Source organism: Neoarius graeffei, chromosome 20 (genome assembly GCF_027579695.1).
Source record: "Neoarius graeffei isolate fNeoGra1 chromosome 20, fNeoGra1.pri, whole genome shotgun sequence".
NCBI lineage: Eukaryota > Metazoa > Chordata > Actinopteri > Siluriformes > Ariidae > Neoarius > Neoarius graeffei.
In genome coordinates, this window is record NC_083588.1 from 66,380,321 (window position 1) to 66,403,942 (window position 23,622).

The window sequence follows — 23,622 nt, forward strand, 5'->3', positions numbered from 1 at the left end:
TAGTTCAGCAGTAAAATCAAACACAGGCCTCAGCTGTACAAACTGAACCCTGTTCTAAGGCGTGCAGTCTGTGATGATTGTGTCCAGGCACTATCACTGCAGAAACACGCTCATCTACTTTAGATCCATCAGCATACATCAGTATATGAAAGGCAGAATGGCATCTTGGATCTAAAAACTGCTGCTGATGCACGTTTAGGAGTGTCACTGCTGCCTTCTTCTGGCCCAAACCCATTATCATGGGTGCAAGTATAAAATTTTCAAAAACCTGAAAAGTCTGACAGTGTCAGTCGTGCATGGCGCAGCGGGGGGTGAGCCCCCCTTAGGGCTCGAAAAAAAAAAATTTAAAAGTTAAAATGGTTGTCTCTCATGCAATCTCATGCAAACATTTATAATAGTTATATGATTTGTATATTTACATCAAATGTTTAATACATTTCATCAATTCATCTGAAATAATATTTCATGTACAAGGCTTGACATTTCAAAAAACATGGAGCAACTATAATTTAAATGTTGAAACAACCATTTTTAATACGCTTTTGCTGTGATACCTTTACAATATATACACAGCTCGAGTTAAAATAAGGGGCCACATCTTGATGTCCTCAGAAACTCCTGGATTTTAGCAAATAAGATTCAGCTTTTTCCATATACAAAAATATCTATATTTTATAATCCATTACTGACTACAAATGAGTTTTCAACCCAACAACCACATTAGAAATGATGATAAAAAAAAGCTAACAAACTTATTTCAAGACCGACCTTACTTTTATTTAATAACTGAAAGGTAATCAAATGTCAAAAAAAAAAAGAGTTTATAAAAGCAGATACTTGTGATGAATAATTTCAATTCTAGAAGAAAGCGCATTGCATTTGCACATCACACAATATCAGACGACAATTCAAATCACCAATCAATGTTTTGAATTCACTTATTACTACATAGCACAAAAATCAGAAAAAAGTGATTTGTCTCATCGGCGTGACTTTTAAGTCCCTTCTTCCCGCTGGACCCGGACTTAATAGTCTTTGAACAGCAGTCACAATACGCAACTCCCGGGACGTCCGGTTTTCTCAGCCATATTCCCCATTTGTCACCGTTTTTGTCACACTCGCTTAACCATTCCCATCGCCATTTATTTCTAGACATCTTTTCTAATTCTTCTGTATTGGAGCCTTCCGATAAAAACTTCATTTTGACATATTTTGATCAGCAACCAGAAGCAAAGCACGTGGATCTGTCGCAAGGGAGGGAAGCGGAATAAGGCTTATTATAAAAGCTGAAGTTTCATTGGACGGCAGTTAACAGTGAGCCAATCAAAAGCACCGCTCTAACTTGCACCAAAAGAAACGGCGACTCATGGGAATAGCGGTGTTGATTTGGTCGAACAACGTGCTACGTGTGTGAAACATGATATCACACATGTATAACACCGTGAAACAACGGGCTCGTCAGGACCGCTCGTCAGTGAGCGGCGTATAAATTGAATGAGGTTTGTGGCGAAGACGAGATGAAAAGATTTGTCTCGTGCAGAGAGACTGTTCCACTGTTCCGCGGTAACACGCTGAGTGTGAGACAGTGAGAGGGCCACCCCGACACCCCCGAAAGTCTCAACGGATTTACACGATTTGGAAAAATTACTTTTTCAGAACCGAAAAAAACGGAGCTTCCGGCACACGCCGCAAAACTTGCACCCATGCATTATGTTTTTTTTTTTTCCCCCCTCAAATTCCAGAAGGGGAATGTGGCAGAAACGTGTCTGTGTCAAATTATCCACAGTGATGTTCAGCCTCTCCAGATGAGGTTTTATACAGACTTCAAAAAGACTGATGCAATTAGACCTGGTCTCATACAACTGGGAAAAGTTATGTTTGAAATGTATAACACAACGTAAGAAACAGTTTAAAAAATTACACATAGCTGCTTTAAAGTGATAATCAATTTCATCCTTCAAACAAGTTTCAGAATGTTGTTCACATTCCAATCTAGCTGATGAGCATGCTTTTAAAAAATGATCACCGCCACTGATTTATACTGAAACAGCCATTGTTTCTCCCCCTCTTCATTTCCAGAATAATTTCATAAACCTATATACTTTAGGAAGGAAAAAGAAAAAAAAAAAGTGTACGGAGTGTTTGGGTTTGTTTCATACCACCTCAGATAAAGCCAAGTACAAGGTCAGCACACAGTCCCAAATCAGAGGGGAGTGTGAGATAAGGTGGAGTCAAGGTTGCGGTGAGAGGGTTTACCTTGAGCTGGTTGAGTTTGAGCAGGTCAGAGTCCATGACTGCAGGCGTGCCAATGGCACTGAGGAGACGCCTCTGCTCTGAGCGCCGCTCCGACAGCAGACGGTTTGAACCCTGAGAGAGAGAGAGAGAGAGAGAGAGAAAGCGCACACAAACAGGACAGTGTCAGAGTTCAGCTTAATAATAAACCTCAACACCCAACAGTCTAAACTTTTCATGAATAAATTATATAAAAATATAACCAGATTCTTGATTACAAACCACACGAATGTTGGCTTTTTCTAAATAAATATCACATTCAAAAGTAACTGATTTTCCACAGGGAGTCAAAACAGATTAAATGTTAGACTAGTGCTGAAAAATGTGTTTATAAATCAACATTATTTTAAACATTCAGATATAAACCAGTTAAAGCTGATGACCAGAATCAGAGAAAATTGAAAAATATAAACCAACAATATTCTTGCCAAACAAAATATCCCCAGTTCATTTTCAAGCTTTTATTAAGAAAAGCTGAGGTGTCCACTGGAACACGGTACAGTTTTTTTTTTATTTGATTTGGGATTTTGTATAAAGTTTCTAAAAGTATATCTCCGAGATGCTAAGGACGGCAGAGTGTCAGTAATTAAAGCTCTTGAGTAATTTAGAGATGTACATCTTCCTGAAAACACCTTTAACGGGTGTGTGAGGACACGTACCGCCACATCGTAGTCCACAGCTTCCTGCACAGCCTCAGGGAGGTCCAGGTCCAGGTACACGTCCTTCTCTTTGCGGCTAATGGCGTAGTAACCCTCGCTGCGGGCACATCCCGTGACGTGCTCCCTCAGCTGCCCGTCTGCCGCCTTCTTCTTACGCCGCGGGTTCGGGATGTTAGTGAGTGCAAATGGGGTCAAGGGTCATAACTTACAGGTGAGACAAAACATGGACACATTTCTCACACACACACACACACGTGTGTAATGTAATACATGTTTTTCTTCATATAAATAAAAAAAAATAATAAAAATCACACGCGCGTGAATAAGCGGAAAATGAACATTTGAATGATGTTTTGCACAATGCAGTAGACACCCAATTCTACAGAAACCTGATGAGGGATGTTGAAGCAGAAATGGGAACAATGACCTGCCACTCAGGGGCAGTACTGTACCATTCTGACAAATGGAGACCGCTAAACCACCACCAAGCCTGAACGCTACAGCGAATAAATTAAATGGTGATTGCTAAGGAAAAAAAAACCCTAGAAACGGGCAAGATTCTGGAACGAGTGTGTTTATATCCAGGAATTGATTGTTTTCTGATAACAGCATGCCCCCCCCCAATGTTTTATTCCTTTTACACCACAGCAATTTATCAATAATTAGAAATTTATATTTATTAAAAATAAAATATAATAATAATAAACAAACCCATCCCGTCATACTTTTTATCAATCGTTAGCTCCATGCAATGCTGTGGAACGTTTACAAAACATTAGTTTTGGTTTCGTAATCTGTTTATTTAGAGTCCCTGTAAATGAGCTGTGACTATAGAAACGATACCATTAGACAGGGATGAGTGCACATGTTGAGAAAAAAATCTGACAAGTAGCGGGGGGGGGGGGGGCGGCGGCGCCCGCAGGTCCCCAGTGGGGTCCAGGGGCAAGGTCTCGGTGAGGGACCAGGGGGCGAAGCTGATGGATTTTGGCGATTTAAACACCCAAAACCCATTAATTTTAGCAATGAAATATATGTATTTTTCTCAAAGTTGATATCCCAATTCAACATGCCATCAACTGAAACTTTTGTATCATGACAAGTGTTCTTTCTTAAATATCATATCCCACCTTGTTTGACTTTCAGCATGTTCAGTGCAACCTTTTAGGTTTTGGAACAATAGACCCATAAATCAGGGATGAGAATGAAAATATTTTAAAAGTCTGAAAAAAACGGGGCGGGGCCCATGGAGCTAATGATTTTTGGCTATTTTTTTTTTTTACCCCAAAACCATTAATTTTATCAGCAAAAATTTGCAATGTATTTGGTAATAAATTCCCCTTCTTGGTGGACTCCCAGGTGAAAACGATTAATATGGTACAAGAGACTTGTTTTTAATCAATTCACATTGATTTTTTTTTAAATCAAATCAATGCACCTTTTAATATAAATGAGCTCTACAGTATTATATTTCTGCATTTTTGCTATTCATGTCTTTGAATACTCTAATCCTTTACACTGAAGTGCAAACCAGAAATAAGTTCTGTCATATAATTCTCTTCAGCTTTCTTCTGATGTTATCATGGTAGCAGGAGGTCTTGCATATTAAGCAGGCAACATTCAACACCACCCATCACTTCCCTTTCAACTGCTGTGTGGACTAACGAGGTTTTATCTGGACAGGATGTTGTGTAATGTAATACAGATACCATACGGTCAATCTGAAGATCAAGATGGTGATTTTGAATTAAAGAACAGGCGTGTACAATGGGCATTACATATTGGAAATTTTTTTAAAATCAAAAACTACAAGTTCATCTCGGCCTAAGGGCCTCTGCATGCTCTTGCGACAAGCCTTTCGCAGATAGCTTTTTGCAGACAGTTGTAATTTATCGTTGAGTGGGGAGTAATAGGCGTGCGCGATGTTATTCACCGCCACAACACAAGGGGGCGCGAAATCGCTAGGAGTAGTTGGTGGGTGTGGTTAGTGGAGTGTTTATCCTCCGGTTACTTATAATGACTAGAACTGGAGTCGTATAGATGTCCGTACTTCCTCACTTCCTCGATCAACCGCTCTTCGTGCTGCTCCATCTTTGCTTGTGTTTTTAAAAATGCCGGTCGTGAAAACAAAATAAACCGGGAAAGTAGAGAAGCGGAAGGGCGTGTACAGCGGATGTAGAGTGGACCAATCAGAGCCCTCTTGTCTGCGACGCTGTCTGCGAGGCTTCTGCAGTGGTCACAATTGTTGGGAGGTGCGCGCAGAGCGTCTGCGAAGGTGGGGGGGGGGGGGGGGGGGGGGGGGGCTACGCAGACGCTGTCTGCGACACCATCTGTGAGGACTGGGTTGTCAGCATAAATTGGCCTTAAAAAAATTTGGGCAGATGCTCCCGCGCAGCACAGGCCAGCAATTCCCCCCCCCCATGAAATGAGCAATAAGTAGGAGAGTTATACACCCTATTATACTTAAAATTTCATTAGAAATATAGATATGATACTATGATTCTCCCCAACATGCTACATTAGATAAGCTAACCCCATTTATAAAAGATACACACTTATATATGACGTGTAATTGATATATATTTTTTGGGGCGCGTGCGTGCTCTCTCTGCCATGCCGATCCTGTAGGCTGCACCGACTCAACTGAAAACTCCGGTCCTCGAGAAAAGAGATAAAAGCCCGCCCACACTGAAAGCTGATTGGCTTATTTTGCTGAGTAACCCAATCAAGATGCTCTTTGTCTGGCATGCGCTACATGAACAGGCACACAGGCAGTGTTGCCAGATTGGGTGGTTTTAAGTGCATTTTGGCGGGTTTTGAACATATTTTGGGCTGGAAAACGTCAGCAGTATCTGGCAACACTGCACACAGTCTCCCTCGCGTGTGCACATTCTAAGATGCGTGATGCAGACCTTAATGTTGCGCGCACACGCTCTTGCTCACTTCTATCAATATGCAGGAGACTCCCGGAACACTTGGGATGTCTGCGTTATAAGGTGACCACAGATCGTTAATCACCCCCCCCCCCCCAAAAAAAATAAAAATTCTCAACGGATTTACATCGATCTCAAAAACGATCATTTTGGTCTGAAAAAGTCAGAAATCCGCCAATCGGCGGAAAATTCTCATCCCTGATTAGAACGACCGCATTAATTATAAATAAACCCTTTGATCTGCAGCTGCACAACTGTCAGAGCTGCTGTTATGAGAATTGATCAACACCTTCTGGGCTCTGATTGGTCAGAACTCAACCTCGCTGTAGTTGAACAATTAATATTCAAAGGCATTTGAATGGTAAATGTGTCCGTTTCCATAGCAACAACTTATTCATAGCAGACGTTTCAGATAAACTGAGACAAGAATAAACGTATCAAGTTTTTAAAAAAAGAAAAAATAAATAAAAACACCCCACACACCTTTCTACAACGTTAAGCGTGATTCCATCAACCCTGAGAATTTTAACTCAATACTCAGAACACAAATGAGATTTCCCATAAAAGTGTGTAAAAGGATATTAGTGTGAGGGACCCAGTGTGTGTCGTTGAGCCAGTCCGTGTTGTGGTCATCCTGCAGCAGCTTTTCGTACGTGACCTTCAGGAGACGCATGTCCTCCTGGTCCAGCCCAGTGTTCCAGATATCGTACAGGATGGTCATCTGTTCAAACTCGCTACGCTGCTTGAACGTAGGCAGCGGAGGCAGGAGAGGGGACGGAGTGAGGCTGGACTTCCTCTGGGTGGACGGCGTGACCCCGGCTTCCTGAAGGAAGAGACGCTCGCTCTTCCTCACCTCCTCGCGTTCGAACCCGAGGTGTTCGTCCAGGCCGAAGTCGGAGTCGGCCGAGTCGGAGCTGGAGCTGGACAGATCGGCCGTCTCCAACTGCTCCACGTCCACATCCTCCTCCAGGAGGAAGTCCTGACATCAGACAAAAGGATAACCATCAGTGCTTGTTCTTGCAGTACATTTATTACATTTTCCTTTTTGCAAAATTTGTCTAAAGAAATAGTTTGGTGCGGTGATAGCCGTACATTTTTACCCATTTTAAAACCGCCGAAGCTGATCCGTCTCTCATCTGGGTATTTAGCATTTTTACAATATTATTCAAAAGGTTCATAAAATTATGTAGCAAAAATTGCAGCAATAGTCTTCTAAAGACACGTTTTATGTTTGAGTGTTGGGGCCTAAGAGGGCGGAGTCATACCACATTACACAGAGAGGAAATAAGGGACTCTGCTGAAGTTCTGCCCATCAGCAAAGCATGACAGACATAACGGACATCCGCTTTGCGTGACCCAGACAGCCTCTATTCGCTGAAACACTAGCGTTGTAGAGTTGCAGCAAAACTAAACAAACAAACATGCATACAGACGCCAGTGTACGCTAAACTAGTTTCACACTCGTGTTTCAGAGCTGCCCTGAGGACGCTGCTGTCCCCACGAGAACAGAACGCACTGTTACAGTGAAAAGCATGAAATTCAGGAAGGGAGAAATAACCTTTACATCACTGTAATTTCATTGTTTACTCACAATTCAACATTATTTCACAAACCCGATGTCAAAACGAGGCCGCAGACTCACCATACGCACCTCTAACTTCCCTTTCCTCTGCTTCCTGCCGTGTTCCTGCTTCTGTTTTTTAGCAGGCTGCAGCTCCACGTTCTCCTTGTCTTTGCGGGTCCTCTTTTTACCCTTCCCTTTCTCCAACGATTCCTCCCTCTTGAATGAGGCTCTGCGTTTGGAAACGGGGCTGAGTGCCTGCACCTCAGCCGACTCTCCGGCGTCGTCCCCAACGAGCCCCACGCCGTAGAGTTCGGGCATGTCCGACTGAGCGTCCCCGATGACCTCCTCCGGAGCCTCCTGGACGCAGTGCTGATGGAAGTCTGTCGGGAGTAACACTGCGGCTTCCTGTTTCGTCCTCTTTTGTCCAGCAGAGGACGCAGGAGACAGAGGAGGAACAAGCAAAGCTGCAGATTTAGAGTAGTTGTGCTCCTGGAGGATGAGCACCCCGCCCGGATCCAACGGGAAAAGCCGAGCTTCTTCGTCCTCCTCCAGTTTGTGCTCTTCAGCTTCGTCTGACGTCTCCGTCTCCTCCGAGTCAATGTCTTCGTCCACGTCCATCTTGGCAGCCACGTGGGCCAGCACGGAGAGGTCGGGCGTGGATGCAGAGGCTAGCTGCAGCAAACTGGACGCTCCAAGCTGCTCCCTGAGCTTCAGTCTCTGCTCCAGACGCTCCTCCTCCTCATCCTCCTCCAGCAGCGAGGGTGCGGTAGGAGCCGACAAGTTGACAGTTCGAGGCCTGCCGCGAGGACGCCCTTTCTGATTGGGTGTTGGTGGGATAGGGGCGGGTTCTTCGTAGGCCACCCGGACCAGAGAGGCATGGTCCAGAGGAAGGTTCTGGACTGTGAGACAGACAGGAGTGGGAGGGGTTCTGACGGATTCTTTGCCACGTCTGGAAGGAGACTTGGCAGGAGTGGTCTGTGGGGAAGGAGAACGTTTCCTGGGTTCCTCCGGACGCAGTGAGCGCACAGGAGGAGGGACTGTAAGAACAGAGGTGGGTGAAGCTGAAGGGGGCGTGGTTTTGGTTGGGCGAGAAGCAAAAGGGCGGAGCATCGGGGCAGGTTTGGAGGGTGCGGTCGCAGCGACTGTGGTGGGCAATGACGTAACGATCTGATCTGGGGGTTGGGATTTGACCGGCGAAAGGAGACGGGATGGAGAAGCAGCAGCCGTGGAGGAGGAGGGAGAGGGCGGAGCCGCAGGAATGGGGATGGAGGGTTTGGCTTCGCTCTCCTCCATGGAGAAGGACACAGTCTTGCGGCGCTTCTTCAGAGGAGGTAGGATGGGAGAGGACGGGCGAGGACAAGGAGGAGACGGCGGGCGGTGATCCACAGGTGCAGCGGGGGACATCTTATCTTCTATATATATTTAAAAAAAAAAAAAAAAAAAAAAAAGGGTTACCAAGGAAAGTAAAAACGACGATTTTCATAAACAAAAAATAAAATCACTATCGAGGAATCCTTTTATCATTATTACAACAAAATCTATGAGACAAACATTAATAAACAGGAAGTAGTTTAGGATCAAAAGCCACAGAAATGACAAAATAAATATTACACGTAATAAAAACCCCGACTCCAATAAGTACTTCAAAATTTTTAGATGGATAAATCCAATCTTTTTAAATTTTTATTTAATTAAACATAAGTAAAGAATTTTTAAATAAAATGTGAAAAAAGTAAACAAAAGAAAGCTATTTTTAAAAAAAAGCATAGATGTGTTTGAGTAGACTTAGTTTATAAATTTAATATAAATTTATCGGTTTTTATTAGAGCGGTATTCTCAGGGTTGGTAGCTGACCTGGTTTGACCTCTGCAGCAGCCACAACAGGCGACTCGCTGACACTCGTCTTCTCCCTGTGACGAGAAACAGAAAAACACCTTGATGAGCTGAAACCCGTTTCCTCAATCGGCTCGAATCAAGAGAGTCAAGATATTAAACTACTACACACTTCTCCATGGCAACGCTGTCCATCGTCGACTCGTCCATCGTGTCCAGGGCCTCGCTCTCGTCTGCCTGCTCCAGCTCCTCTTCATCTTCCTCGTCTGAGGATGAAGATGAGGAAGAGGAGGATGAGGATGAGGACAAGCTTTCAGATGAAGAGGAGAGGCTCTCATCGTCACTGTCTGCACTGAGGGCTTCATCTGGGGGTGGGAAAAAATACAAAAGACACATTTACACTTAAACACAGTTACATGTTCACAATTTATGAAAAGTGGAACGTCGCTCACCCTCAGACTCGTCTTTCTCGCTGTCGTCCTCGTCTTCCTCCTGAACACAGTGACACATGTTAATCACATTAACAGAACATTAAGACTTTTACACATTTTACACACTTTTAGCACAAGTGATCAACTAAACTCCAACAGACAAACCACCTGAGCTTCCGTCACACAGAGCATCACTGCCACCTACTGTTCACTCCACACAATGACACGAAGCATTACTGAGCTGTTCTTTCAAAAATGCCCAAGGTTCATATTTAACATACACGACATGACCAAAAGTATGTACACCCCTGCCCACCACAACCATATGTGGTTCCTCTCCAAAAGATACATTCATTCAATTGTGTTGAGTGTCTTTGTATGCAGGTGGTGTTGTGATTGTCAATATTAAAGTATATACGCAGAACCATGGCCTCACTTTCATTTATAAATACCTTGAGACCTCAAGAACGGCACAGGAATAGTTTTAAGCGTTAACAAATCTAAAAATAGTCATTTTTACAATTAAAGTGATTTATACAGGTAGCGGTCTGAGTGAATGACCTTGACATACATCTGTGACATCACAGCAGGAAGTCTATCGGTCTCCTCGCCATCTCCGCTATACTAAAACACAGAGCTGACTGCAACTCCGATCCTCCATTTTGAGCTAATTTATCGCCATGCCACGTAGATGTGTTGCTGGTGGGTGCAGCAACACGATAGAAGGTGGATTTACGTTGCGTTCACGGCCCAAGAATGTTCAAACTGCAAAGATTTGGACGCGTTTTGCAAGAAATTCACGGATTGGTCTCTCCTCTGCTCTGCACATTTTACTGAAGACTCGTACGAAACCTCTGATCTGTTGAGGAGCGTTGGCTATAAGCCCGGATTGAAAGAGGGTACAGTACCAGCAATTAAAGGAAAAGAAAACTACAAGAAAAGGAAAGCAAGTTGAGTTGCACCAGTTCTCCCGGAGCGTGAGCCGAGCAGTAACGGCAGAGTACTCAGTATGGAGAAAACGGAGAATGAACGGACCGGTCGTCAGATTTCTCCACTGGATATGCCTGCCTGCCCTGCCTGCCCCCCCCGCGCTGGATATGCTCGCCTCAGCAGCAATATCTCACCCTTACGTGGAAGAAGAGAATGAACGAAGAACTGAAAGTCAGATCGTTTCAAAGCAAATGGGCCACAGGATCGGCCTTCAAGAAGCGAGAACACATTTGGCTACATCACAACACTCCTTTACCTGCGTTTAGATTAATCCATCTAACTTGTATTGTGTGTTTAAGTGAGCGGTATAAGATTATTTAATTTGCTTCAGAATGTGATTGTCTCAGTTCATCTCATTATTTAATTAGCTTTTTACGTTTTTATCAGTGAAAATGCACGCATGTACATGTATGTTGCATAAGTTATAACACCCATCCTGTTTTAATGAGAGTCGCACGAGACTGTTAGTTCAATTCCATCCAATTCTCCAGACGGCTTTGTTCTCTGGCTTTATTTTGTAAGGCGGGGGCCTCCGTGGCTACTATCGGATTCACTTTCCGATGGTTCGAACTGATACGGTTCTACGTGTATAGCAGTAGCATGTACACACACTCCAATTTCAGGACTATCACAGTCAGACATATTGCTGTCTGAGGAACCCGAAGAATCTCCAATAAATCCGAACGAAGAGGCCACTGCAACCGCTCTCGCCTGCCGAGTCTGGCCTTGGTCTATAGCACCGGCTCCCACTGAGACGTCACGCACTCAGGGCTGGCTGGCTCAGCAGGGAAGCTCGAATGCCAACTTTGCGGTCAATTTTAACTCTCAGAAATACACATTTTTAATTCCCATTTATGCAGCATATAAGAGTTAAGGATGGAGATACTATCCACTCAGAAAATTTATTTAAAAATAAAGGTTCTGCGTATCTGCTTTAATTTAAAATATTTTTATATCATATGTAGAAAATCAGACATGCAGACAGAAATCAGTTAAATGACTAAAGAATTCAAACACAGCAGCTTTTGAAATCATGTGTCAGAGCTAGGACCAATCAGGGTTCAGGAGGTATGATGTACGAGTGAAATTATTATTTTATTTTTTGGGTGGGGGTGGGTTTGTGGGATGAGGATGGTCACCTGCAGGACCCCTCCCCACAGCTCCACAGCATCCCTCCAGTACAGTTCCACAGACTTGGCAAGGAGCACTGAAAGTATTCTGGAGACTCATGGTGGCGTCACAACTAAGACGCTTCATTTTGGTTTTGTCACCCATCTGTACCACAGTCTCTCAGACCTTATTGCTTGGTTCTGTAATCTGTAATTTGCTCACCGCTCTACTTTCTACATGCTGTCCCTGCTCCGTGCCCGTCACCTGGGGCACCTGTCCCTGCTCCGTGCCCGTCACCTGGGGCACCTGTCCCTGCTCCGTGCCCGTCACCTGGGGCACCTCTCCCTGCTGAGTTACAAACACATGAAATTATTTCTAAATAAAAATACTTTCATGAATGAAAGTGTTATACTGTAGCGATTGAGAGATTAAAACCGCATATGAACCGTTTATAGTTCTAATCGATTTATAATTCTAATTAGAAAATAGGAGAGCTTATTTCTTCTTTCTGTAATTTTCTTCACTCCCCTCTCCACTGCCCATCACCACTCTGATTTACGTGTTGAGTGAAGTACAATAGTAGACTGACTGCTCGTTTGAAATAACATGTAAAAATAAGATTTCTATGGCTAGCTAACTTGATTACAAAGCGATATACTCCAACATGATCTCACTATGAATATTCATAACATAACGTGAACCAACTTAACACAGAGTGTGTCTGAAAACATCACTTGTACTCCTTCTGAAGAAAAAGGTGCATGTCCTTCCTCTTTTGCTGCTTGGGGGGTTCGGACATTGCTAACTATTGCTTTAAATCAAACCGTTTTTGAGCGCACGAGAGGACGGCAAAGCAGACGGAAAACTGACAGCTTGGGCAGTGGATGTTTCTGCATGGTCTTAGTGCCTACACACTCCTGTTTTTGAGCAGGCACGCTTTCTGCATGGTCCTCGTGCCTGCATTCCTTTTTTTTGTTGTTGTTTTGGCCCTTGAAATGTGTCTCTCCCCCCATTGGGGGGGAAGCGCACCCCCCCCCCCCCAACCATCATAATGGAAGGGGAAACACTGCACCTTTTCAGAAGACGACTCGTCAGACATCTCCTCTCCTTCACTGTCCAGGTCATAAGGTTTACGTCGTTTGGGCCTTTTCCTCCTCTGTACTGCGTCTCTCTCAGGTGCTCGGGCCTCCTCCGGCCGGCTCACGCTGTCGGACACTTTACTCTGGTACGAGTCTGAGAGGAGCAGACATGTTCACACACACACACACACACACACACACACGAGTTTAAAAAGAGTTCGATATGACACAGGAGAGATAAACACTGCACGCACTTGTTACAAAAGCAGTGTGTGTGTGTGTGTGTGTGTGTGTGTGTATTATATATAAGCGCCAATAAGAAAATGTTACAGCTCATGAGCTTCAGAAACATTTGCTTTTTTGCCAATTAAAGACATACATAGTACATTAAAATTTTCTTTTTGTTGCTTGAGGCCAGTTTCACACTTCTACACATTGTGTCAACAAGACAAGCAGCTAGAAAGGTGCGTTGGACAAAATATGGAGTACAATCAGATGATTTCAAACATGTTGAACGGAAAATATATTTCACTCTAACTACAAACAAGGTCTATTTTTGATGATGTTCATCAGACCGGTACGTGATGTGACGTTCCACTTCAACAGTTCAGTCACCCAGGCAGCTCAAATTCTCTTCATTTTCTGCCTTCAAAGCAACGAAAACAAACTACTGCCCCTTGAGCAGAGCTACAGTGCTCCATTTCACCGGAAAATAATAAATCTAATCTAGAGAGCAGGCTTGGAGGCTTGTCAGGACGAGGGAGTGGGCGGGGTTATGGTTACAGTCTGCGAAGTCACCCGAAGTGTTTTGCTTCATTATTTTGATGTATAAATATGATAGAACTGTGTGAAATTGTGATCACTGAAAACAAACAAGGTCTCACTGTGGTCTGTATTGAGGTATTTCACCTGACGTCACAGGGTCACGTGACGCCCCGGTGTCCGCCATTTTGAAGGTCAAGCTAGCTAATGTCAACAACATAGTAGCTGGTATGTTACTGTAGCAATGTTTACGTTCAGTCATTTGGATGACTGTTAAAACCTTTCAGTCTCAATTTTTTCCTTTACTGTATTTACTAGTTTACTGTAATTATGATCCGGCAGCTATTTACACCGGATCCAGTGTAAATAGCTGCCGGAGCGCGCTCCGGCTTGCTCCCCCTCAAATTAAGCAGCGCGCTCCGGCTTGCTCCCGGAGTGCTCCAGCCGAGGTTCCGGAGCGCGCTGCTTAATTTGAGGGGGAGCAAGCCGGAGCGCGCTCCGGAACCTCGGCCGGAGCACTCTGGGAGCAAGCCGGAGCGCGCTGCTTAATTTGAGGGGGAGCAAGCCGGAGCGCGCTCCGGCAGCTATTTACACTGGATCCGGTGTAAATAGCTGCCGGATCATAATTACAGTAAACTAGTAAATACAGTAAAGGAAAAAATTGAGACTGAAAGGTTTTAACAGTCATCCAAATGACTGAACGTAAACATTGCTACAGTAACATACCAGCTACTATGTTGTTGACATTAGCTAGTGCTAACAGCTAGCTGCTAGTGCACTGCTACAACACAGACACCGACCCTAATAATACAGTTCTTGGTCATTGCCTGGTAACAGCAAATTTATAACGGGCCATGTCTCAACAGACTAAGAAGTTATTTCAATGACATTTAAGAACATTTTGTTTATCCTGAGGACCGAAAGTAAATGAAAATGTGAACAAACCTTAGCTGTAATCAGATGGCGACCACCGGCTCCAGGGACGACCCGCTGATGTAGGCATGTTACCCAGCCTGGCACAAAATATTTGTCGGCATCCAAACTCTTATACGCTTTCAGATCAATACCTGTGTATGGCGATGGGTTTTTAACGACATAGGTATACAGATCATGTGGGCCGAAGTCAGGTAAAGACGAGGGCTTCGTGTACTTCCGTACGTCAGTGAACAATCCTGGTGGAAGCAGGTAAACGTCGTTCTCTAAGCCTGCTAACCTCAATTTTTGCAAATACCTCTCCCTCTGCTCGCCCTGTAAATGCCCTACGTCGCTGGATAGTGAAGGTGTTTTCTGCATCTCGCTCCTTTTTCTTTTGTCGCCTTCCTCGCATTCAAACTGATTCGAGCCGTGACGTCCAAAATGGCAGCCTAACGATGCATCACATGACTTGGTCACGTGGGTGAAAAACCTCAATAAAGCCTGAATATTTCACCTTCATCCTCCTCGTCCGGTGGAGTTGAAGGTCTAACTCGTTTAAGTGACGCATCCTCCGCCAGCTCCTGAGGCTCTTTCCTTTTCACCTGCGAAATAAACAAATCACAGTTAACATGGGCGTGGCACTGCCACTGCTGACAGACTTCATAACTCATACGAAGAAAAACAAAATGCACATTCTTCACATGGATGTACAAAGTGAACGCTAGAACTCGACTGAGTGTATAATTATCTGTGTTTAATGTAAGCGAACACGTGTGTGTCAGGAGAGACAACGCGAGTACCTTGAACGAAGGCAGACGCAGAGCCCCGCGCAGAGAGAACCCTTCCATGCCGCCGCTCTTGGCCCAGTCCACCAGACTCATTAACGGCTCGCGTGGCCGGCTATTCGCCTTCTCTTCCTTCTTCTCCTCATCCCGTGCCACCGTCACACCCCTCATCGTGGTCTGGAAAGGCTGAGGAGGAGATGGATAAACAGAAGTGTGTGAAACTACATCCCTGATATTTTATAAAATCGCTGTTTAGCATCACAGCAAAAATCAGGTGCATTCATAAAAATCACAGTAGATCAAAGCAGTACTGTTCAATCCACGTGCACCCATAATGCACTGTGCAAGGTGATGTGTGACTTGGCATACGGGGTGGTGCATGTAAATCCACAGTGGACCTGGTACGTTTTATGCAAAGAGTCATTTTCTTCAATGCGTATGGTGATGAACGCCAGACAGCTGTAAACTACCAAGCACGTTCAGGAGGCAGATGATTTACATCTAACCACGCCCACAGAACACACCAGAGCTGAAAACAAAATGGCAACTAAATGGTGAGAGTGCATCCTGAATGCCGCGTCTTCCAGTAACGCAGCTCAGCCATGAGACACACACAGACACCTACTCCTTTTATTGGGTGCCATTACTTTTGTCTTGACTGAACAGCCAGTCTTCGGGCTTAATTTTTTTTTTTTCCTTTTTAGTCATGAACATACCACGACAGTTCTAAATGGACATTAAACTGGCATAAATAAGAGATTTAACCTGGACAGCGGAAACCATACATGTATAAAATTTTTTTTAAAAATTCACAGAATTACGTTAGCGATTCTCCTTATATGGAAATTTACACAAACCCTCATAAGATACGAATGTTTTTCTGAAATAAATGGATTTCAAAGATTTCCTACGAATATGTTTGTTCATATGCATTTCGAGTCTCACCTTGGCCTTCCTCTCTTTACGCTCCCACCACTCGTCGAAGGTTCCGAAGGCGACGTTCTCCACCATCTTGCGGTTCAGGTCCCTCTGCATGATGTTCTTCATCTCGTCGATGAGAGCAGCGAGAACCAGCTGGACCGTGGCCTCGTGAGGGTTCTGAGCCATCATGGGCATGGGGTACTGCTCGCCGTCTACGCCTGGGACGGCGCCGTACGTCGGAGGCAGGTAGTGTGAGGGGTAGTGCTGGGGCAGGACATGAGGGGGCCACGGGGAATGAGGGGGCGGGGGCATGGCATGGGGGTGGTGAGGAGGCAGCTGGGTGGCGTGAGGGTCAGGATACGGGTACGTAGGCATGTGGGGAGGCATGTAGCGGTGGTCCTGGTCGTAGTGGTTCCCTGCAGCTCCATCTTGGTCCATGTAGGGGTGGTGGGGGTGTGGCCCGTGCGGGGGAGGGGGCAGAGAGTGGAGATGGTAAGAGGGCGGGTACTCTGAGCCGAGCGCGTGTTTTTCTCGCAGCTGGTGCAGACGGCTGAGCATGTGCGCCTGCATCTGGAAGGACGTCCCAGCGTACTGGCTCATCAACTCTACAGAGTTAGCATAGTCATACAGGTGGGGTGGCATGGGGTACTCAGGGTGGAGCTCCATGTGGGGCATGGGAGGGGGCACACCCGGGGGAGGAGGTGGGGGCTGGAGAGAGAAGCCGGGCGGGGGTGGAGGAGGCAGGTGGGGAGGGTAGGAGGGCATGTGAGGGAGCGGCATGGAGGCGCCGAAGTGCTGCGTGCTGTCCGGGGGCGAGCCAGACGAGGGGTCGGCGCCCTGGGAGGGCGGGGCCGACTGAGACGACGGGGCGGGGGAGGATGACGATGATGCCTGGTGCTGCGTCACTGTAGAGATCCCGCCACCATCACCGCCGCCGTCATCTTCGTCAGAGATTTCCATGTCTTCTCCAGAGGAATGAGGAGAAGGCTGAAAGAAGAGGAAGTGGAGATCATCAGAAAGACAAACGGAGGATCGATCCCACAGTGCAATGTGACGTAAACCTGATTTCCAAGACTTACAGGTCACACACATCTCCCTACTCAGACAACAGACTTGCAGCGTTTACTGACCAAACAAAACTGAGATGAGAAAACGTGCAATCACGAAACCACCATAAACAGGATATAAAACATACATCATGCTGACGTCTGCAGGTCTGATGATCTCACTCTGGAGTTTGATTTACTTTATAAACCAACAGCCCTATTCAGACGAGACCACTTTCCTATACACCTGCATCTCCACTCTTATTAGAAGACATTTTTTTTTTGATCATGAGATAATTTGGTCGTCGCCACGTTTAACGTTATGCATGGTTTTCCCCAAAGCGTTTTAGCGTGTCGGGCCCGATATGCCTGCACTGCCTGCTGATACGCTTAGTCGCTTTAGTTAAAATCCGATACGCTTAGATTTATACCGATACGTTAAATTTCCTACCCACAAGTAACTAGATACACAGGAGAGCAAATAACAGACCATTTACATACTGATTGATATTTGTGTTAAACAAGCGGCCTCCCCCCCCCCCAATGTTTGTGTTGATTCCGTCAACGTCTGCGTGGTATGATGTAAACAAACTAATCTGTTGGCTATGTCAAGATCACGTGTTCAAACCGTCCAATAAAAACATAGAAAGAAAACGTCAGACATCCCGGAATTTTCCGATTCATTATAAGCGATCTCATTGGCTGCCGATGTCGTCCCCCACCAGACGGACAAAGCCGACTGATTTTAATAAGCTAGGAGACTCGCTGGACAAATTAATCCACATCAGCATGGATGACCGCGAGATGGACTATGAGAGGGTTCCCCAACATCGGGCCAAGCAAAAGCCAAGGAGAATTAATCTGCTTTAAAGGAGCAGAAAACTTCATTCATTAGTTTGGGTTTGCAGAAAGATTATGTACTTATAAACACTCTCACCAAGTGAAGTTGTCCAAATGTGTCAAATATAGCATAATTTCAAATAATGATCATAAGCATTTTTGGCAGTGTGATGTCACTGGGATCCATTTAACAAAAGAAGGCTCCGGATTATTCTTTTGTTAAAGGCTCACAGTGACATCACACTGCCAAATACGCTCATCATTATTATTCACAATTATGCTGCATTTGACACTTAAACAAATTCCCTTCATGAATATTTTTATAAATACATAATCTTTCTGCAAACTTAAATGTATGAATTAAGTTCTCTTTTCCTTTAAATATGTTTTAAATCTTAATCTAGTCCAGTTAATAAAGTGCCAAAATTTAAACTTTATAATATGCAGTTGCCTTACTTTTCTTTTCAGTGCATCTTCGTTATACAGCCCCGATTCCAAAAAAGTTGGGACAAAGTACAAATTGTAAATAAAAACAGAATGCAATGATGTGGAAGTTTCAAAATTCCATATTTTATTCAGAATAGAACATAGATGACATATCAAATGTTTAAACTGAGAAAATGTATCATTTAAAGAGAAAAATTAGGTGATTTTAAATTTCATGACAACAACACATCTCAAAAAAGTTGGGACAAGGCCATGTTTCCCACTGTGAGACATCCCCTTTTCTCTTTACAACAGTCTGTAAACGTCTGGGGACTGAGGAGACAAGTTGCTCAAGTTTAGGGATAGGAATGTTAACCCATTCTTGTCTAATGTAGGATTCTAGTTGCTCAACTGTCTTAGGTCTTTTTTGTCGTATCTTCCGTTTTATGATGCGCCAAATGTTTTCTATGGGTGAAAGATCTGGACTGCAGGCTGGCCAGTTCAGTACCCGGACCCTTCTTCTACGCAGCCATGATGCTGTAATTGATGCAGTATGTGGTTTGGCATTGTCATGTTGGAAAATGCAAGGTCTTCCCTGAAAGAGACGTCGTCTGGATGGGAGCATATGTTGCTCTAGAACCTGGATATACCTTTCAGCATTGATGGTGTCTTTCCAGATGTGTAAGCTGCCCATGCCACACGCACTAATGCAACCCCATACCATCAGAGATGCAGGCTTCTGAACTGAGCGCTGATAACAACTCGGGTCGTCCTTCTCCTCTTTAGTCCGAATGACACGGCGTCCCTGATTTCCATAAAGAACTTCAAATTTTGATTCGTCTGACCACAGAACAGTTTTCCACTTTGCCACAGTCCATTTTAAATGAGCCTTGGCCCAGAGAAGACGTCTGCGCTTCTGGATCGTGTTTAGATACGGCTTCTTCTTTGAACTATAGAGTTTTAGCTGGCAACGGCGGATGGCACGGTGAATTGTGTTCACAGATAATGTTCTCTGGAAACATTCCTGAGCCCATTTTCGCTACGTTCACACTGCAAGGCTTAATGCTCAATTCCGATTTTTTTGTGAAATCCGATTTTTTTGTGAGGTCGTTCACATTAACAAATATATGCGACTTGTATGTGATCCTCAGTATGAACGAAAAGCGACCTCAAAGTGTTCCGCATGCGCACTGCAGGATACGACGATGTCACACGCAGTGAGCATGGCCAGTGTTTACGGAAGTAAAACCACCCGGTTGCGGTATGACTCATCCAATCTAGCTTGAATAGCTGTATCCCCCCAAATGGAAATCAGCTCCCTAACCTCTGCGTCCTTCCATTGAGAAGATTCAGAACCTTCACAGCCCGAAGCGTCCCTCGCATTGATGTCATGCGCAGGGGCGCAGATACGTTTTTTGAACTGGGGGGGACAAAGCTGCCAGCAAACCAACCCCAACCCCGATATGCCTGTCAAACTTGTTGTTAGTAACCATAGCAACCAAGCTCGAGCTTGCAACCTGTGCAGTCTGCGCAGCTCAACCAACCGAATATCAGTCTTTGTTTTGTTTTATGTGAGTTGTTGCAACTATGTATACACTGCTGTGCACCTCAATAAACCGAATGGTAATTAGTCTTTTGATTTTTCCGTGAGGTTTGCCTTATGCAAAGAAAGACAGCATAGACGTTTTTCCTCCCTATAAGTGGGGGGGGACCGAACGAGGTGAATTTAAATATGACTCGTCCCACCCTCTATCTGCGCCCGTGATTATGCGCCATGTTGTTGTAACTTTTTTGAGAGAACCGCCGCCTACTTCAGCGCAGAATAGTGACGTTTGTGGCTTGTTGATGACGTGTAAGTCGGATGAATGCGACCTGGCGGTTCAGACTGAAGTCGCATATGAAAAGAGCGGATAGGAATCGGGATTAGCACCACATATCCAAACGGCCTGGGTCGGATTTGAAAAAATCGGATCTGTGTCGTTCATATTGTCAATAAAAGATCGGATACAGGTCACATATGGGCGAAAAGATCGGATTTGAGTCACTTCAGCCTGCAGTGTGAACGTAGCCTTTGTGATTTCCAATACAGAAGCATGCCTGTATGTGATGCAGTGCCGTCTAAGGGCCCGAAGATCACGGGCACCCAGTATGGTTTTCTGGCCTTGACCCTTACGCACAGAGATTCTTCCAGATTCTCTGAATCTTTTGATGATATTATGCACTGTAGATGATGATATGTTCAAACCCTTTGCAATTTTACACTGTCGAACTCCTTTCTGATATTGCTCCACTATTTGTCGGCGCAGAATTAGGGGGACTGGTGATCCTCTTCCCATCTTTACTTCTGAGAGCCGCTGCCACTCCAAGATGCTCTTTTTATACCCAGTCATGTTAATGACCTATTGCCAATTGACCTAATGAGTTGCAATTTGGTCCTCCAGCTGTTCCTTTTTTGTACCTTTAACTTTTCCAGCCTCTTATTGCCCCTGTCCCAACTTTTTTGAGATGTGTTGCTGTCATGAAATTTCAAATGAGCCAATATTTGGCATGAAATTTCAAAATGTCTCACTTTCAACATTCGATATGTTGTCTATGTTCTATTGTGAATACAATATCAGTTTTTGAGATTTGTAAATTATTGCATTCCATTTTTATTTACAATTTGTTCTTTGTCCCAACTTTTTTGGAAACGGGGTTGTACATATATTACGGTAATTGCATCAGAAACATTCTAAATCATTAGTTATAGTAATACAGCAACTTATTTTAAAGGTGTCAGGTCTTAGGTTCAGATCCCTTTGTGATCAACAGGAGGTCATGATGATCGATTCTCTTCATTGGGTTGCATAAGACGGAGCAAACCACTGTTCATATTTTCAGGCCCATTTTTGTTACAACACGACTTGATCAGAGATAATTAAGGGATCCTTGTATATTTTCAATCTATCATAGACCTCAGTAATCTATAACAAAACAGTTTAACTTGCATGTTGAACTTTAAGGTGAAATTTCTAATGTGTTTACATTAATACTATTTAGGTCAGAAATCAGTGAAACACTGGTAAAATCTATCCTATAATCATGGATCTAAAACCTCTCAGACCCTGAAAATGCACCTGAGAGCATCGATTTTCAAAAAATTTTCCGGGGGGGCATGCCCCCGCACCCCCTAGTTTCGCTTTGCGCCGTTGGCGCTCAATTGTGTGTGTTTTATCATGCCAGAATTTAGGGCTTTAATTTTTTTCTGGGGAAAACACTTATGCACTCATGTCGCGTTGTATGATCCAGCACTACTGTATAAAACTTTGACCAATCAGGACCCAGGATCTGATAGTGCTGTGGGATAAGAAACTAACACAGGGCTTATGGCTGGGAAGTAAAACTCGACTCACCTGTCGTTCTCCGTTGTAGGTGGGTGGCGTGTGCGCACCTGTAACCTTCTGCGTGTCGGATGCTAAGTGTTCCTCCTGCATGAGGACCTTCGGTCCCTGCGACGTCTCCGACAGTGACCCGGAGATGGAGCCGGCGGAGGAGGCCATGTCCGTAGGGCTTTTCCTTCCATCTCCTCCTGGTGCTTCTGTCGGTTTTCTTGCCCTGCTCCTCCGGTCCATTCTCCTCTGCTGTCCTCCATCAATCTCTCTGTCTCCGCCCTCTTCTCTCAGCTTCCTTGAGCCTCCGTGGGTGCCCTCATCCTTCTTTTCCTCGTCCTCGTCGTCAGAGGCGAGGAAGGAGAACTTGGATTTTTGCTCCTTTAACAGCATCTCGATGCGCGAGTCCAAACTGCTGGAGTGGTGAACAAACGGGAGACTCTCGTTGGTGGAGTCTGGCTCTGGGGAGGAGGAGTCGCGTTGCGTATGGGGAGGTGATAGTGACGCTGTGGAGGAGGGGTGGTGATGAGGCAGAGAAGTGGATGATGGTGATGTGGATGATGAAGGAACGGAGGCATGAGGTGGGGAGGAGGGCGGAGGGGTGCGCGGGGGCTGCGGTGGTGGCGTGCTGGGGCGGCGTTTAGGTTTGCTCCACTGCTCTTCTCGGACCGGGCTCTCCTGGCCAAAGTCAAGCGAGCTCAGAGTTTCAGCCACGGCTGCCGCAATGACGGAGGCAGGAGGGAGAGGAGGTGGTGGTGGTGGAGGAGGTGGGTGTATTGGCGCATGGTGGGACCGATAATCGTTATCTCCACTTCCGCTCGCTCGCTCTCCTGACCTGAAGGAGGGAGACGGCTCCAAACGGGACGAAGACGGAGTGTCGTGAGTCGGAAGGTCTTTCGACGGATTGTACCCTCCGTACGAGGCGGGGGGAGGAGACATGCTGTTGGAGGAGCGATGGCTGGAGTTAACGTGGCCTCTGTATCGCGGGTCGGAGCTGTTTGTGTAATCCCCGTCCCTGCTGTCCCGCCTCCGTCCGTGGTGGTTGTGTGAGTGGTGATGATTCCGGTGCCTTCCGTGCTCCCTGGATGTCGAACTGTCCCTGCGGTACGACCTGCTGTCCCGCTCCTCACGGTGTGAATGGTACGAGGACTTGGACGAGGCGTTTATGTCCTGTTGGTGGTGGTAAGAGGAGCGTCGAGACGCTCCATAGCGCCCCCCGGAGTCTCTGTCCCGCTCCCTGTCTCTCTGCCCCCGGTCTCGGTCTCGCTCCCTGTCCCGCTCTCGTTCAGCCACCGGTGGAGACTCGTACAGGGAGCCTGAAGGGGGCATGTGAGGGTGAGGGGGCATGTGCATCCCAGCAGCGTTGGTGTTGTGATACGGGGGATAACAGGGCAGAGGAGGAGGGGGGAACCCGGGCCGACCTCGGTGGTAGGCTGCGGGGTCTTGAGGAGGAACTCCGTGAGAATCATCATAGTATCGAGGCTTGAACCCGGACGATGACGACACGGCAGATGAAGAGCAGGAGGACGAAGGGAGCATGTCCTGCACGGGGAAACCACCACTCACTGGACCACTGCCGTAAGCTCCATGCCTGAAATAAAAAGGAAATTCATTCAGAGCACACACAGCTTCCAGATACCACAGAATGGCATGTTCAAGTAAGTAAAGACA

General features: G+C 45.5%; 1 protein-coding gene across 8 annotated transcripts in view; it reads right to left on the reverse strand.

The window, feature by feature from the left end:
- The window catches only part of setd1a (SET domain containing 1A, histone lysine methyltransferase), a 46,550-nt gene that overhangs the window by 11,257 nt on the left and 11,671 nt on the right, over positions 1-23,622 (reverse strand). For 4 of the 8 annotated variants that reach the window (XM_060902304.1, XM_060902303.1, XM_060902301.1 and 1 more), the window contains exons 7-19: positions 21,976-23,542; positions 16,296-17,258; positions 15,366-15,536; positions 15,080-15,167; positions 12,882-13,042; positions 12,032-12,157; positions 9,731-9,770; positions 9,451-9,643; positions 9,300-9,355; positions 7,524-8,857; positions 6,464-6,860; positions 2,952-3,130; positions 2,257-2,367 (exon numbers count right to left, since the gene is read on the reverse strand). In XM_060902304.1, the coding sequence (XP_060758287.1) occupies positions 2,257-2,367; positions 2,952-3,130; positions 6,464-6,860; positions 7,524-8,857; positions 9,300-9,355; positions 9,451-9,643; positions 9,731-9,770; positions 12,032-12,157; positions 12,882-13,042; positions 15,080-15,167; positions 15,366-15,536; positions 16,296-17,258; positions 21,976-23,542 (5,386 nt within the window). The remainder of the gene's footprint in view (positions 1-2,256; positions 2,368-2,951; positions 3,131-6,463; positions 6,861-7,523; positions 8,858-9,299; positions 9,356-9,450; positions 9,644-9,730; positions 9,771-12,031; positions 12,158-12,881; positions 13,043-15,079; positions 15,168-15,365; positions 15,537-16,295; positions 17,259-21,975; positions 23,543-23,622) is intronic. The other 4 variants (XM_060902305.1, XM_060902306.1, XM_060902307.1 and 1 more) reach the window with 4 other exon arrangements.